Genomic DNA, 15,371 nt, shown 5'->3' on the forward strand with positions numbered 1-15,371 from the left:
CCCTGACCACCAGATCTAGGGCAGAAACCCTGCTTTGTGTCTGTCCCGACCCTTACCCCAGTTTGTAATTACATTAATTACAGTTTGTAATTACATCTCCCCTTTTCCCAATTTATTTTTCTCCTAGGACTCATGCTACCAAACATAACATGTTTTTCTTATTATCTTGTTTCTTGTCCGTCTCCTCAACCAGTTTTACAGCCAGGTGGGCAGGGGCTTTGGTTGTTTTGTCACAGCTGTATGTATCTCCAGCACACAGTGCCTGGAGCTCCATAAGTATGGGTTGAATAAACTGATGAGTAACTAAAAAAAAAAAAAAAAAAAAAAAAAACCCTCTGGTGGATCCTATGTTTTTGTTTTTGTTTTATTCTTTTTTTGGCCTACATTAAAAAAAAAATTGAGCCGACATTTGAAAGTTGTGACATTTAGCATAAACATTAGGATGTCCAAAAGTTCTTGAAAAAATAATAGGGGCAATGTTGGGCCCCTGTTCTTGTACAGCAGTGACCAATCAGAGCTGCACTGCCAGCTGCCCATTCTCTCAGGGCACATATTTGTCACATAGCCAGTTTCAAAAATCTCTCTCAACAAATACAAGCGTACAGTGAAGAGATCAGGCTAATGGTGGGACAACTGGGCCTATGTCCTGTTGTTACACAACATAAAGAACATCTCTCCTGTGATGTCTTTTATCCCTAGAACTGGTTAATTTGACTCTCTCTGACTCTAGGGGATTCCCTGGTGGTCCAGTGGTTCGGACTCTGCGCTTTCACTGCTGAGGGCCCAGATTCAATCCCTGGTCGGGGAACTAAGATCCCACAAGCCACGCAGTGTGGCCAAAAAAAAAAAAAGAATCTCTCTGACTCTAGATCTAATCCTGTTTAGGAAAAATAGAGGTTAGAGGAATAAGTTAAAGGACGCTGAAGAAGCAATCAGTCAAATCCAAGACCAATCTCTAAACAACTGGCCCAATTCTCCTCAACAAATAAGTGTTACCAAAAAAAGGTTGTTCCAGGAATCCAGACTAAGAGAGTTAAAACACATAACCTTTTGTAATGGCATGGTTCCTGGATTGGCTCCAGGGTTGGACAAAAATCAGCTCTAAAAGTACTTTTCTTAGACCAACTGGGGAAGGGTGAACATAGATTTGTATTAGATTAAGGATACGTTGTTAACTTTAAGCATTTGTTATTTGGCAACGTAGAAAAATGTTCTGAATTTTCAAATGTATATACTAAAGTAAAAAAACAACAAACCCTCTCTACTTCCCTGCCCATTGTGCTGACCTTAAAAGTCTAGAACAGGTTGGCACGTTTTCTGTAAAGGACCAGACAGCACATTTTAGGCTTTGTGGCCCATAGTTCTATGGCAACTACTCAGCTCTGCTGCTGTAATCTAAAAGCAGCCATAGACAATATACGTAACACAAATGGGCATGGCTACGTTCCAGTAAAACGTTTTCCACAAAATCAGGCAGCAGCATGCAAGCTGTAGTTTGCCAACCTCTGATCTAAAACAAATACACCTCTTGGAGAAGTCTTTCCTGGAACCTATCAGAATCAGTGGCTTTATCTTCACCCTGCTCACATATTGCTTGTGGTAAGATCCACTTCCCACATTTATGATGTCTTCTTATACACTCATCTCAACTAGGGAGTAAGTTCTTTGAAGGTAGGTGCCATTTTGCTACATGAACCACCGCCCCCCAGCCCCACCCTAGTGAGTTCTTGCCGAATAGATATTCAATGAATACTGTTTCCAAAAAACCAAATCTACCTTAAAAGGAAGATTTGGCATCATTCATGACATTCAAAAGAATGAGGAGCAGGTTCTAAAAGTAATTTTGAGGAAGCTTAAACAAAAGCATTACTGGTATCATTAGAGTACATACATTGCCAGTTGTGCTCTATACTGTGATACATTCATCAGTATCTTCTCATCAGACCTTGTATGTATCAGTGTAGTAGATTCAGTGGGCACAGGAATGTCCTTATGCTTTTTCTTGGCACCACTGAAGTATCTAGAGCGCTATTAGATTTGTGTTAGGTGCACGATAAATGCTCAACAAATTTATAATATGGTACACTGTGGTAAAAGAAGATTTTTTTTCTCATGATAGGGAGAAGGTGGCAGCAAATGCCTACAAAAGGGTTTATCAAGATTTGACAACCACAGCAGGTGCAGTCATTCCAGGTTCCTTTCCTCCTGTGTACTTCCTTGGTTAGGAGACATTGGGGGTGGAGGCTTCCCTGCCTGCAATGGAATCCCAGATTCCAAAGCAAAGGTGTTTGTGGGACAAGGGGGAAAAGTACTTGCATATCGTCTATAGAAAATGTCCCCAAATCCCAGAACACATAGGGGAGACATGGATTTGGAGCAAAGGTAAACCCTGAAAAGAGCACAATTCAGATGACTGGTGAGAGTGCTTCAGCTGTGCAGAACAGGAGTCAGGAGGGAAGGATACAGGAGGGTACACAAGGCAAAGAAGATATGAGGTGCACACTCCTCCCAGATAGAACTCCTCCTAAAACAGAGGTTAGTTCTAAGACAAGATTAGGTTACAAAGCAAGGAAGAAGTCAGGGGAATTAAGGTGAGAGAAAGGCCAAAGCAGGGGAGAACCTTCACGAGGGGAGAGATGTGAATTAAGAATTGAGAGAGTTGAGTAAAGGATTTATTATTAGTGCAGTCAACACCATGGAACAGCACATGTGTAACACAAGTAGCAACCTGCAAAGACACTAGTGCAAAGGGTAGGGAAGCCTTAACTGAGCTTCCTGGCTCCATCTTAGGGTGACAACCGGAGGGTATGGGCCTGGGTAAGGCAGGCAGGGGCAGAGGGGAGTGGAAGAAATGTAGTAACCAGACTAAGTATAGCAGCGTTTTCAAATTCCTGAGCACAATGTCCTGGAGCTGGAACATATGACTGTTCCTCACCCACCCCTTCAAGCTGTATTCCCTCCTCCCCACAGTTCCAGTGGAGTCATGACCCAGCTACCCAGACCTACCGCAAGCTGGCCTGGAAAAAAGCTCCAAAAAGAGAAGCTTTATGGCCATCTCTCTCCAGCCCCACTTCCACCTGCATATCAAGATAATCATACCCGCTATCCCTCCCCTTCTCTTACTCTGCTAGTCACCCCAGGGATTAATGCATGCCCTGGGCATCCCGAAATGCAGCTGAAGTCCTAAGGGGGTAAGGGTGAGACAGCACAGCCTGTACTCAGACATAATTTCTATCCCATCTTGCCTGACGAAGCTTAGAACCCAGCTATATATATATCTCCAAGGAAACCGGGTGTTGGGGGGAGTGGCGGGCAGGATTTCTTCAAAATTAATACTCGACGTCCAGACTTTTACAGTGAGACCCTAGATGGGCTGGGAGCAAAGTTCTCCAGAGGGCACAGTCATTGACGCTGGACTGTCACATCCATCACTGGAATAGAGGAAGCTCCTCATCTCAGATGGGTTATGGAGGATTGGGGCAGACTTCAGTTCAGCCAAGGACTCCCTTAGCCTTTCCTATATTAAAGCCAAAGGTTGTGCTGAAAAGGAAAAATATAAAACAGACCCCATCCCTGTCCCACCCTATCCAAAAATCCCCACAATAGGAACAGCAAAAGAAAAGTTTTAAGTTTCGTAAATTTTTTTTTTCCTTTCTTAAAAAAAAAAAAGTAAATAAATTAAATTGCCAACAATGTGGCAGGGCTGGAAAAGTGGGATAGCCATAATCAGGCCATTCTTAAAAAAGAAAAACTGTGAGGGAGGGAGTGAAATATAAACAAACAATGGCCAAAGAAAATTATCAAAATAACTAGTTACAATCACAGGGCTGAGAGAGAGGGGTCTATGGAACTATTATGGCCTGTGCCAGAGGCAGTGCCTACCCAATTTCAGCAAAAGCCAGAGAGCTGCTTCCTGCTGAGCATATTCACCCCAATGGACTAACCCCTCACCCCAACCCTGTCATTCCCTAATTGTGAGAAAGTGTAGGAAAGAAGAGCTCATCTGGAAGTTTTCGGCATCCCCACCTGCACACCTGCAGACCCGGCGGGAGCCCACACCTTTAAGGTGGGCTGAACAGGGTATTGCTTGGCACAGAGGTCCAGTCTTCCCCTAGGGGCCACCAGCGATGGCCTACTGGCCTCATTATTTCTAGGGTTTTGTTCCATCCTTACCATTTCTTTAGGATGTCTGCTCCCCAGAGCCGCCCTCTAAATGTTGTTTATAGAGTCAATAGGCCTGCCTGCTCTGGATTCCCTGGTTTTGGAGGAGGGGAACAGTTAGAGATGCCTCACTCCATCCTGATCCTCTAGAGAAAATGAGTATCTTTGTGCTTTCTGAAAATATCTGGAACCAGGGACCCTAGGCAGGAAAACAGATATAGACGTGGGGACTTTCCCAACCAGATGGAAAATATACAGACATTTTAGGGGAAGAAATTAGGCAAATGGAGGGAATCTGGGTTTCCCACCTGGAAGCCTGAGTAGAGTGCCCTGGGGCCCTCTTCAGTGGCAGAAGAGCAGGGAGATGTGTGGCTCTAGCGTTAGCCACGGTATTAAGGAAAGTGGGGAGGACTCAGGGCCCCGCTGCTGGAGTGACAGGATTTTCTGATTTTCATCTCTTCCAGATCACCCATCGAGATCTCCTATATCTCTTCCACGCCATGCGCAAATATCATGACAAGCCCTGGCTCCTGCACCATGTCATCACCCATGTGCTGGTTCTCACAGGCCATCACGACAACAGCCTGCTTGCCAGGGATGCGCTTGGCCACGTAGTTCTCATAGTAACGCCGGTTCATCTGTCTTGTCTCTAGTGTGGCCAGACCCTGGGGCCAGCTACGCTCATGGGCATTTTCGATCAGCTCGTTGACAATAGACGCAGGACAGCCACTCTCTACCAGGGAGCGCTTGATTACAGCCTGGAGTACAGCATCTGGGGTGGAGATCATCCCTCCCCAGCGGGTCACCCGTGCTGGCTGCAGGGAGTTCACCCACCTGTGTGGAGGGAAGGAGTTGGAGGTGGTCAGTCCAGCTCGTCCCCTTTCTCTGCATTGGCTTTTCTCCTAATAGGAACGACTGCCTGCTCTGCACTCCTTCCTCCTTCTTTCCTTCCGTCATTAGTTCAGAAACTCCAGATCTTTCCCTAGTTGGTCCCATCCGAGTGTCACCACATGTTATCACCAGATTAAACTCCACGAGAGTAGGGTTCCTGTTATTTTTCTTAAAAATCCCAATACTTAGCACGTGGTGCCTGGCATGTAGTAAGTGCTCAACACATGTGCACTGCGTGAAGCAATTACTCCTCTGTACTGTGCCCCTCGCAGCACTATTTGCAGTACACGGACTGACTCGGTTTGGTCTACGAACTGTGCAGAACTCCAGAACTGAAAGGGGTCTTAGACTTCACTTGTTCACTTCACTTGTGTTTGCTGTATTTTAGATCACTTTCCTGGACTTGTACTCTCTTCTCCTCTGAATTGTAAGCTCCCTGAAGTCAGGGACAATATCTCCTCTTTGTGGTCTTCCTAGCGCTCCCGCAGCCTTTCATACAGGGCTTTGTACATGTGGGTACCCATCTAACGCTTGGGTAAGCTTTCCCTTCCAACCACCCAAAAGAATATGAGATCCTCTGCTAGGGTTGAAGGTTATCGCCTTCTGCTCTGGCCCTGTTCTTCATCCCAACATCTGAGAAGCAGTGGCCCCAGCCCAGGCCTCTTCTTACCCTCCCCCCAGGGCTCAGTGCCAGGACGTGGGATGAATGATTCCACGTCCTGAGTGACACTCACTCTAGGATCTCGTTGTATTCAATCGTCTCCTCCAGGCTCTGAAGGTTGGGGTTGACACTGCGAATTGCACGCATGTACGCCTTGAGCAGCTGGATGTCTCGTTTCTGTCGGGGGAAGGAGAACAAGGGATAATGGCTAAGACAGACAGTAGATAAGAGACAAAAGTTTGTCTGAGAATGAGGGAAATGGAGAGATCTGAGGAACCACCAGAGTGGAAGCTTCGTGAAGACAGGGATACGACTGTATCATTCCCAGCTGTATCCCCAGTGCTTACTTAGCATAGTGCCTTCAAGGGAAGGCATTTGATAAATGTTAAGTAAATGAATGCCACTGATGGGATGAAGGGAAGCAAGAAGGGCTCCAGCCTGATTCACTGCTGTGCACAGGCAGAGTATCCACTGACCAGGCTCTCAAGCGCACGCACAGATCTGCTGCTCACATCCACGCCTGCCACCCACAGGCGTGAGGTTATATCTGCATATGAAAGACGTGTTCTGCCCTGTGTTCTCTGCGCCCTACCTGCTCTGCCAGCTGGTGTTTGTGTTCTGCTGAGGTCTTTTCCAGCTCTGCAATTCGTGTCTGCTGCTGCTGTACCACTGAGCGCAGGTGCTTAATGCAGTTGTGGTTTGGCAGCTCATCTTTGGGCATCTCCAGGCTGCCACCCAGGGTGGGAAAAGAACAGGATAGGAGCATTAATGGGACATGTGAGCAAAGGCAGATAACTGCTGAGAGGGCTTTTTCCTACCTGAAATGACTAGCATTCATTCATTTCCAACATTCAGGCGCCCTCTTGCTTATTGCCTTCATTTCCTTCTCCCCAGCTCCCCCTCGTCCCTTTGCTGTCTATTTCCTCTGGGCCTCTTTCCCTCTCTAAGACAGTGTTTCATCTCCCACGTGGCTCTCCTTTCCTCCTACAGATTCTGCCTGTGCACTCATTCCTTCTGAGAAGCCCTAGATTCACAGCCCTAGCTATCAGTATTTAATCAAATATTTCACACCCCAAAGAAAGAAAAAATAGGACAACAGGGAATATGAGAAGCCTGGAAATTAGAGCAGTCAATCTGACAAAGAGAAAAGTAGTACTGGATGAAAGGGAGGAATAAGGTAAATCAGTCTTTAGTGGTATCACAGAGATTGCTGAATTGCTGTCTCCCTTCTTTTATTAAAGCAAGAGCAAAAAGATCGTAGCTCGGAAAGCAGCACGGAAGTGAGATCTTGGAGCAGGGAGCCAGGGAGGCCAGGAACACTCCTTGCCTGCAGGAGACCTCTTCAGCTAGTGAGCAGGGGAGACAGGGGTATGAACGGGAAGGCCCTTATCTGTGTGGGCAGAAGAAGAGCAGGAATCTTACCCACAGCCCTGTTCACAGGTCACAGGCCGTTTTGGGTTGTGCTCACAGTCACTGAGGTGAGACATGAGGTTGTCAAGCCGGACAATAGCACTGCAGCCAAACACAGCGTTGTCGCAGGCGATCTGCAGCTTTGACAACATGTTCCGCATGATCCGAGGTACTGGGCGCAGGTGGGCGACCGTCACAACACTCCGGTCCACCGGACACGTCTGCTGCTGAGAGAACCACTGGGTGATGCAGGCGTTGCAGAAAGCATGCTCGCAGTGAGGCGCCTAGAAGGGAGAGCAGGGCAAAAGGGGCACAAGAGAATTAGCAGGAGCTAAGAGCCTGGGTACGATTAACTCCACAAAGCCAATCAAGCCTCTGCGCAGCTTCTAGGACCAGAGGTCCCTGGGGTCACAGCAAAGTATACATCTACTATGGGCAAGGCATTGTGGGGGACAGGCTTCAGATATGTTTCCTGTGCCCAATATTCCAAATGGATTGTGACATAAGACAAACAAGTAAAAAGTTATATAACAGTAAGAGATATAAATAATATTCCAGGACAATGAGAGAGAGGACATAAGGTAGTCAATTTTTTTTTTTTTTTTTTTTTTTTTGCAGTACACGGGCCTCTCACTGTTGTGGCCTCTCCTGTTGCGGAGCAAGGCTCCGGACACGCAGGCTCAGCGGCCATGGCTCACGGGCCCAGCCGCTCCGCAGCATGTGGGATCTTCCCGGACTGGGGCACGAACCCGTGTCCCCTGCGTCGGCAGGCGGATTCTCAACCATTGCGCCACCAGGGAAGCCCGGTAGTCGATTATTAATTGCCAACTGGATTACATACTCAATAATTGCCAAAGAAATCCAGAGGAGGGTGAGATCTTTCCAGTCTAGGTCAATCAGGGCAGGTATTTATGGACAGGACAGAATTTGATATGGGTCTTGAGGGATAAGTAGAGAGGAGGCGGGGGCAGAGATTTACTGGCAAAAGTTCAAAAAAAATTTTTTTTTTGGCCACACCAAGTGGCTTGCGGGATATTAGTTCCCCGACCAGGGATTGAACGCGAGCCACAGCAGTGGAAGTGCTGATTCCTTAACCACTAGACCACCAGGGAACTCCCCCAAGCTCTTATTTTATGAGGCCCAACCTGAGGCGTTGCCCTGAGCCCCAATGACCAGGGCTACCCTCCAAAACAGGACTAGATTTTTGTAGAATCACATTCTTTTCAGTTTCATAAAGATCATATTTCAGCCTACTTCCTTGATAATGCAAAGAGAAAGGACTCTCTGGCCTCTGTGGAGATACAATCTGGCCTCCAGCATGGGACAAACACAGTAGGCACTCACTAGATGCTGATGAATCGATGAATGACTCGAGCACTTATTATGTCCCAAACATTCTGCTACGTGCTTAAGATAAAAAAAGACAGTTTCTGCCTTCAAGATGCTCACAGACACCACAGACTGTAACACAGGAAGGCTTCATAAGGAAAGAAGTCATTCTCAGTATCATTAATCCAACTGTCAGTACATTTTTATTTTTCACTTAAAGACATAATATTTGATTCTTTTCAAAATCTTATAGGCCCTCTCTCCAAAAAAAAATCCTGTTTGTCTACTTTTCCCCATCTGTACTGCCACTAACCCAGTTCAAACGATCATCTCTCATCTATATTATTATGTCTTCTAACTGGTTTTCCTACTTCTACCTTGCCTCTTTATAATCCATCCTACATTCAGCAGCTGTGATCATTTAAAAAGTCAAACTAGATCATATTCCTCGCCTGCTTAAAATTTTACAATGGTTTCCGATTACACTTAAAATAAATCCAAACTCCTGCTCAGGATTTATAAAATTCTGTTTGATCTGGCCCTGTGCCTCTGGCCTCTCCTCACCTCACATCATGCTCCCAGGCCATTCTGGCTTTCTCTCTGTTCCCTGTCCACACCCTGCTCATTCCTGTCTCTTGCTTTTGCTGCTCCCCTTTGCCAGAATGGCCCCTTATCATTCAGATCTCAGCTCAACTGAACCTCTTTTGTGACCTTCCTGTCTAAACCTGCCACCCCTGCAGAAGTATACAGAATGCGGTACCTTTTGCGTAAGAAAGGTAGGCAAATATACATATACATTCATACTTGCTTGTATCTGCCCACATACACACTGGAAGGATACCAAATAAACTAGTAAAAATGGTTATCTATGGGGGGATTAGGTGGACTGGGACAAAGATGGATGCAAGAATTTTCACCATACATCTTTTTATACTGTTTTGATTTCTGAACCATATGAATTTATTATCTATTCAAAAAATAAATAAATATGATGTAGGGAAATCAGCATCCCTAGCAGAGGCTTTCTACCCTTGGAAATGTGTCTGGAACCTGGCCTGCTCCTCAGAAGGTAAAGCCTGAGTTGGGGGTGGGGGAGGTTCTGCCTTAGTCATCAACTGCCACTGACTTCTCCACATGTGACTCACCTCAAATGATAGTGCTAGAAAACAGACAAGGCCCAGCCAGGGTGGGGAGGGAACTGACATACCCCATGACCTCTTGACACCACCAGGAGAGCTTGCTCCACACCCAGCCAATCTGCTTCTAATGGTCCAGGGCTAGCTGCCACTGGAATGCAGTCTGATTTTCATTCAGCTCAGGCATCTGTTCTCCTTTGGGTAGTTGAAAACTGGAGAGTAAGAATAAACTCCAATAATCAAGGGGAGCCCCAGGGAGTTGTATTAGCAGTGAGTGGGGGAAGGGTCATGCGACCTCACTGACTGGTGTCCTGGTTTGGAAAATGGGATTATCTCCAGCTAGCCAGGAGCGGCAGAGGATTAATTGGTATTTACAGAGTATAGGCAATAAGGACCATGCAGAATGGTGTCCCATGAATACAACGGTTAAGAATTCATCTCACTCATTATACTTGCCTGGTAATCATGAGCTTCTCCTCATACTTGCCCCAGGAAGATACAATTATCTCTGGTCTGGCAAAGCTGGTAGAGAAATGACCTAGTGAAGGTGGCAGCTTTCATATCAAAATGCAGAGTACATGGCTGCATCAAAAACTTTTTTTTTCCCCCAGTAATTTCCCCACTTCCTATTTTTTAAACAGTAGGCAGGCCTGCAGGAAGACTGGCTGATTACCTGAAACACTGTATCATGAAAATGAAGAGAGAACTTATTAGAAGAGTCCAGAAGTTCAGTCATGGGTAGGAAGATGGAACCTAGTCAGAGCCCCTGAAGAGAAAAAGCAGCTACCAAACTACTGTCAAGAGGACAGAAACAAATAGCTGACCATTTTACAGCACAGAAATCTCATAGTGACCTCTGAAGAAAATCTGAACCACTGTACTTCTGTGGTGTCCACCTCTAGACAGACTCTGGAAGGCGCTATTCCTCTTGTAGCTGCCACTGCTCCTTTGCATCAAACCTCTATTCTGTGTGTGTCAGGAGTGCGGGGAGTTGGGGAATGGGGGCCTGAACACAGTGACTTCCCCACTGGCCCCATTTCCTATGAATATATATATATTTAATTTCCAAATGTTCCGATTATGTTTTTCTTTTCATATATATAAATTTATTTATTTATCTAATTTTGGCTGCGTTGGGTCTCCGTTGCTGTGCACAGGCTTTCTCTAGTTGCAGACAGCAGGGGCTACTCTTGGTTGTGGAGCACGGGCTCTAGGCACGTGGGCTTCAGTAGTTGCAGCATGTGGGCTCAGTAGTTGTGGCTCGCGGGCTCCAGAGCGCAGGCTCAGTAGTTGTGGCACACGGGTTGCTCTGCAGCATGTGGGATCTTCCCAGACCAGGGATCAAACCCATGTCCCCTGCATTGGCAGGCGGATTCTTAACCACTGCACCACCAGGGAAGTCCCTGAATATTTTGTACTAGCTCCACTGCCATCTATTGCCCCACCAAACCTGCCATCAGACCGACTCACCTGGACTGGCTCCTCCAAGACTCCACTGCAAATAGGACAGATAAGGTCTTCGTCAACATCCCCCTGGAAACGGGTTACATCATACCCCATGTCTCATCACTGAAACCCAGGTCCTGGAATGAACAACAGAGGAAAAAGAGGCCAGTTCAGAAGATTACAGATATGTGCCAACTTGATCTCATTGCCAAGATTCGTTCATTTGTCCAATAAATATTTACTGAGAGCTTACTATGTGACAGTCATTTGGCGGGGGGGGGGGGCGGGGGGCGGGGAAGCTGACTCAAGAAATTTAATTCTAACGGGAAAAGATTTTATATAAATATACACTTAAAATATGAAGTCATAAATGCTTTTAGGGTGAGCACAGGGCACTGTGAGGCCAAGAGATGTGGATACCTGACCCAGGCCGAAAGGAGAGGGAGGCTGAGAAGTTTTCCAGGACACCAGTGGGACGAGCAAGAAGTTAGCTAGGTTGTGTGTGGGGGCGGGGGGAGCCAGGGCAGGGTGGGGCATCAGGGTTTTAGGCACATGAAAGAGCACATTTAAGAGCCCAGAAGGGGACTTCCCTGGCGGTCCAGTGCTTAGGAATCCGCCTTTCAATGCAGGGGACGCAGGTTCAATCCCTGGTTGGGGAACTAAGATCCCAAGTGCCCTGGGGCAAACTAACCCCATGCCGCAACTACTGAGCCCACGTGCCACGACAAGAGAGCCCATGTGCTCTGAAGCCCACGCGCCACAACTAGAGAGAAGCCTGCACGCTGCAAGGAGGAGCCCGCGTGCCACAACTAAAGAGTCCATGTGCTGCAACTAAGACTCGACGTAGCCAAAGATAAATAAATTAATTAAAATAAATATTAAAGAGAAAAAGTAAGAGGGGATATGATGAGTTCAGGCAACTATAAGTGGTTCAGAAGAAGTTCGATCTGAAGGGTGCAAGAGAGGGAGTGTCAAAATACAAGGCTGGAAAGGAAAGTAAGGGCCAGGCCATGAGAAGTCTTATGTAAGGAGTTTGGACTTTACCCTGAAGCCTATGGGGAGCCACTGAAAGACTTAAAAGGAATGATGTGATAAAAGTTCTTTTTTAGAATCACTCTGTAAACAGGGGTGAGATTAGAGACAGGAAGAGCATCTAGGCAGGAGAGAAGTAGTGAGAGTCTGAATTTAGGTGGTGGTGATGGGAGGGCAGTTCAGGAGAACAAAGACTTAAAGAGCAGCGAGGCTGCCATGCCCCTTCTTTGGGCTCCTAAGGGTCAAACCCAACAAGACATCACTGAACAGTAACTGAAACTCCCCTGTGGACATCCAGCCAGTGGGCTAATTGGAGCAAGGATGGGCACCTAATATAAGGGCAGACAATCTGCAGACCAGCCATCAGCTGTGATGTCCTGAAAAAAATGAGCTGAGTCAATCATGTAGTTCTCAGGAATTTAAAATCAGGCTGTTCAATTTAAAAAGGTGGGGAGTGGGGGATTCCCCTGGCAGTCCAGTGGTTAGGACTCCGCGCTTTCACTGCAATGGCCCAGGTTTGATCCTTGGTCAGGGAACTAAGATCCCACAAGCTTCGTGGCACGCCAAACATTAAAAATAAATAAATAAAATTTATAAATAAATAAATAAAAGGGTGGGGAATGGGATGGATGCAGAGAGGCCTTGATAGGTCAAGTGCAAGCTAAAGTACAGTACTGGACTGAGTCAAGACTGACTGGATTTAGATGCCCGGTTCTACTACTCATTAGCTGTGTGACCTTGGGCAGGCCTACGTATACTTCCTAAGCCTGCATGGCTTTTTAAACAGATAAAATTGGTATAAGTAACAATAGAAGTGACTCTCACAGAGTTGCCCTCAAAGAAACAGTACATATAAAACATTTAGCACAATGCCTGCTGGCACATACTAGGCACTCAATACACAAGAGTAACCATTATTTAGGTATACATTTTTTTTTTTTTTTTGGCCAAGCCACACGGCATCTTTGTTCCCCGACCACGAATCCAACCCATGCCGCCTGCAGTGGAAGTGCGGAGTCCTAACCACTGGACCCCCAGGGAATTCCCTATTTATGTACATATCTAATTTCTACTACTTGATTAAAAATTCCTTAAGAGTAGGAACTCAAGTGCTACATCCAATTTAGCACCAAGTACAGTTCTTTACAAAACAGTAAAATGTTTGGTGTGATTAAATGTTGCTTTAACTGGGAGCTTCCCAGCAGAGTACAGTGGACATGTATTTTGTCTACCTAACATCCCATTTTCTGTAAACAGCATCACAATTTTCCTTCAGGAATCAGAACCTGTTTCCTAGTGGACATGTGACCCAACCTAGGACAGTGAGAGAGATACCTGGGACTTCTATTGGAGCTCTCATGGGGTTTGCATAGCTGGTAGGATGTACAATTCAGAGTGATCAGTGACCATCTCTGCCATTAATGAGGACAGCCTACTTACAGAATGACGCCATAATTGGGAATTCCCTGGTGGTCCAGTGGTTAGGGCTCTGCGCTTCCACTGCAGGGGGCACGGGTTCAATCCCTGGTCGGGGAACTAAAATCCCACATGTCACAGAGCATGGCCAAAAAAAAAAAAACAAAAAAACTGACGCCATAATGAAGAAAGCAGAGCTGAGAAATCAAATTCAGGTGAAATCATTTGAGGGCCTGGATTCAGCCATGCCTGAAGTCACAATCACTTTCTGAACATAAGTTACATGAGTCAGTAAACTCCCTATTATGTTTAGGCTGGTTTGAGCTGGGTTTTTATCTCTTTAAACTGACAAAAATCCTGATTAATATAGGCTAGTGGAGACAAGAAATCACAAGGCTCACTTTGGAACCACTTATCTTTCTTTACCCATTTTATATAGGAACAACGATACCCAATGACACTGCTACAATTACACTGACCTCCATCACCACCATTTCTCTGTATTCTTGTTCCTCCATCTCTAGGGCCTAAGTTCAGGGCCTTGGGCTTACTAACAATCCCTCTGAAATTGTCACTCTAAACCACCTTGGTCTCGCTATCTTCCTCTAAAATAGGGATATCCATCTCCTCAGACCTTTGACCTTCTGTTCCTATGCCAACATTCCCTTGAATAATCCATCCACAGTAATGGATTAGAGTGAGTACATGAAGGGTAATATTAAAGACATCATAAAGTGAAATGTGAAACCCAGAACTAAGGTCCCTTGTGATTCTCCTTGTTGCAACTCACTGAACTGAATAATGAGGACAGTGGTAAGAGAGCCAAGAGCAGTCCAGTGTCACTGTCCGGTAGACCTCCACTTTTGAAAGCTGTAGTGCAGACCATGGCGTTGTTCACTTTAGGAATTCTACTCCCTTTCTCTCTCACCCACATGGCTCGAGGAGAAGCTGCCTCACTAGTACTGTGAGACTTTAACCTAGGCAGCAGCTGACTGGGACAAGGGTGAGCACGCAACCCAAGCAGGGCCAACGGATCCTATCTCTGAGAATTTGAGCTTGATACCAAGAAAGATGAGTTGGTCTTTCTTTGCCTGTCATGTGGACTGAGGAAGACAAATCTACAGAGGGAAAGAAAAGACTGAAACAGACACAGTGAGAAAGGCCTGGATGAGAGCTGGAAAGTCCTGAGGCTTCAGAGTGACTGGTTTGTTCCCAAGACCCAGTTGCCTTCCTATCTTTGGCTTCTGCGAGACACCCTGTGTATCCTCTTTTTGCTTAAGCTTTGAGTTGGGCTTCTGTACCTTTTAAAAAATTATTTATTTATTTATTTGGCTGCACCGGGTCTTAGTTGTGGCAAGCAGGATCTTCGTTGCCACGTGCATTATCTTTAGTTGCAGCATGCAGGATCTTTTGGTTGCAGCATGTGGACTCTCAGTTGCGGCACGCGGGATCTAGTTCCTTGACCGGGGATCAAACCCAGGCCCCCTGCATTGGGCGCACGGAGCCTTAACCACTGGACCAGCGGGGAAGTCCCTGCACTTCTGTATCTTACAGCCAAAAGAATCCTGGCTCAAACAACAACAAAGAGACAGCATACAGCATTAGAAGTCTGGAGAGGGATGGTTTAAATTAGGAGTAATGAAGGCGCTAGGACATTAGGATTAGAATTAATCTGAAAGCTATGGGAGCATCTGAAGGATTTTTGTTGACATAAATTTACAGGGTTTAATTTTTTATCCTGACAATTTCAGACTTACAAAGATCCCATATATCCTTCATACAGAATCCTTAAACGTTAACATTTAACCACATTTATTTTATCATTGCTATATATATATATATATATATATTGATAGATGGATAAAAATTTTCTGAACTGCATAAGAGTA

At 45.9% G+C, this 15,371-nt stretch overlaps 1 protein-coding gene across 3 annotated transcripts in view; it reads right to left on the reverse strand.

Moving 5' to 3' along the window:
- Positions 1-296: 296 nt before the first annotated feature.
- Positions 297-15,371, reverse strand: part of RNF41 (ring finger protein 41) — a 28,694-nt gene continuing 13,619 nt past the window's right edge. For 2 of the 3 annotated variants that reach the window (XM_082635224.1, XM_082635223.1), the window contains exons 3-7: positions 11,059-11,171; positions 7,136-7,407; positions 6,306-6,441; positions 5,787-5,890; positions 300-4,995 (exon numbers count right to left, since the gene is read on the reverse strand). In XM_082635224.1, coding sequence (XP_082491350.1) covers positions 4,644-4,995; positions 5,787-5,890; positions 6,306-6,441; positions 7,136-7,407; positions 11,059-11,148 — 954 coding nt within the window. In that variant the 5' untranslated portion in view covers positions 11,149-11,171 and the 3' untranslated portion in view covers positions 300-4,643. Of the gene's footprint in view, positions 4,996-5,786; positions 5,891-6,305; positions 6,442-7,135; positions 7,408-9,659; positions 9,753-11,058; positions 11,172-15,371 lie in introns of those variants that run through there. The other variant, XM_082635225.1, reaches the window with a different exon arrangement.

Source organism: Mesoplodon mirus, assembly GCF_964341445.2.
Source record: "Mesoplodon mirus genome assembly, chromosome: 11".
Taxonomy (NCBI): Eukaryota; Metazoa; Chordata; class Mammalia; order Artiodactyla; family Ziphiidae; genus Mesoplodon; species Mesoplodon mirus.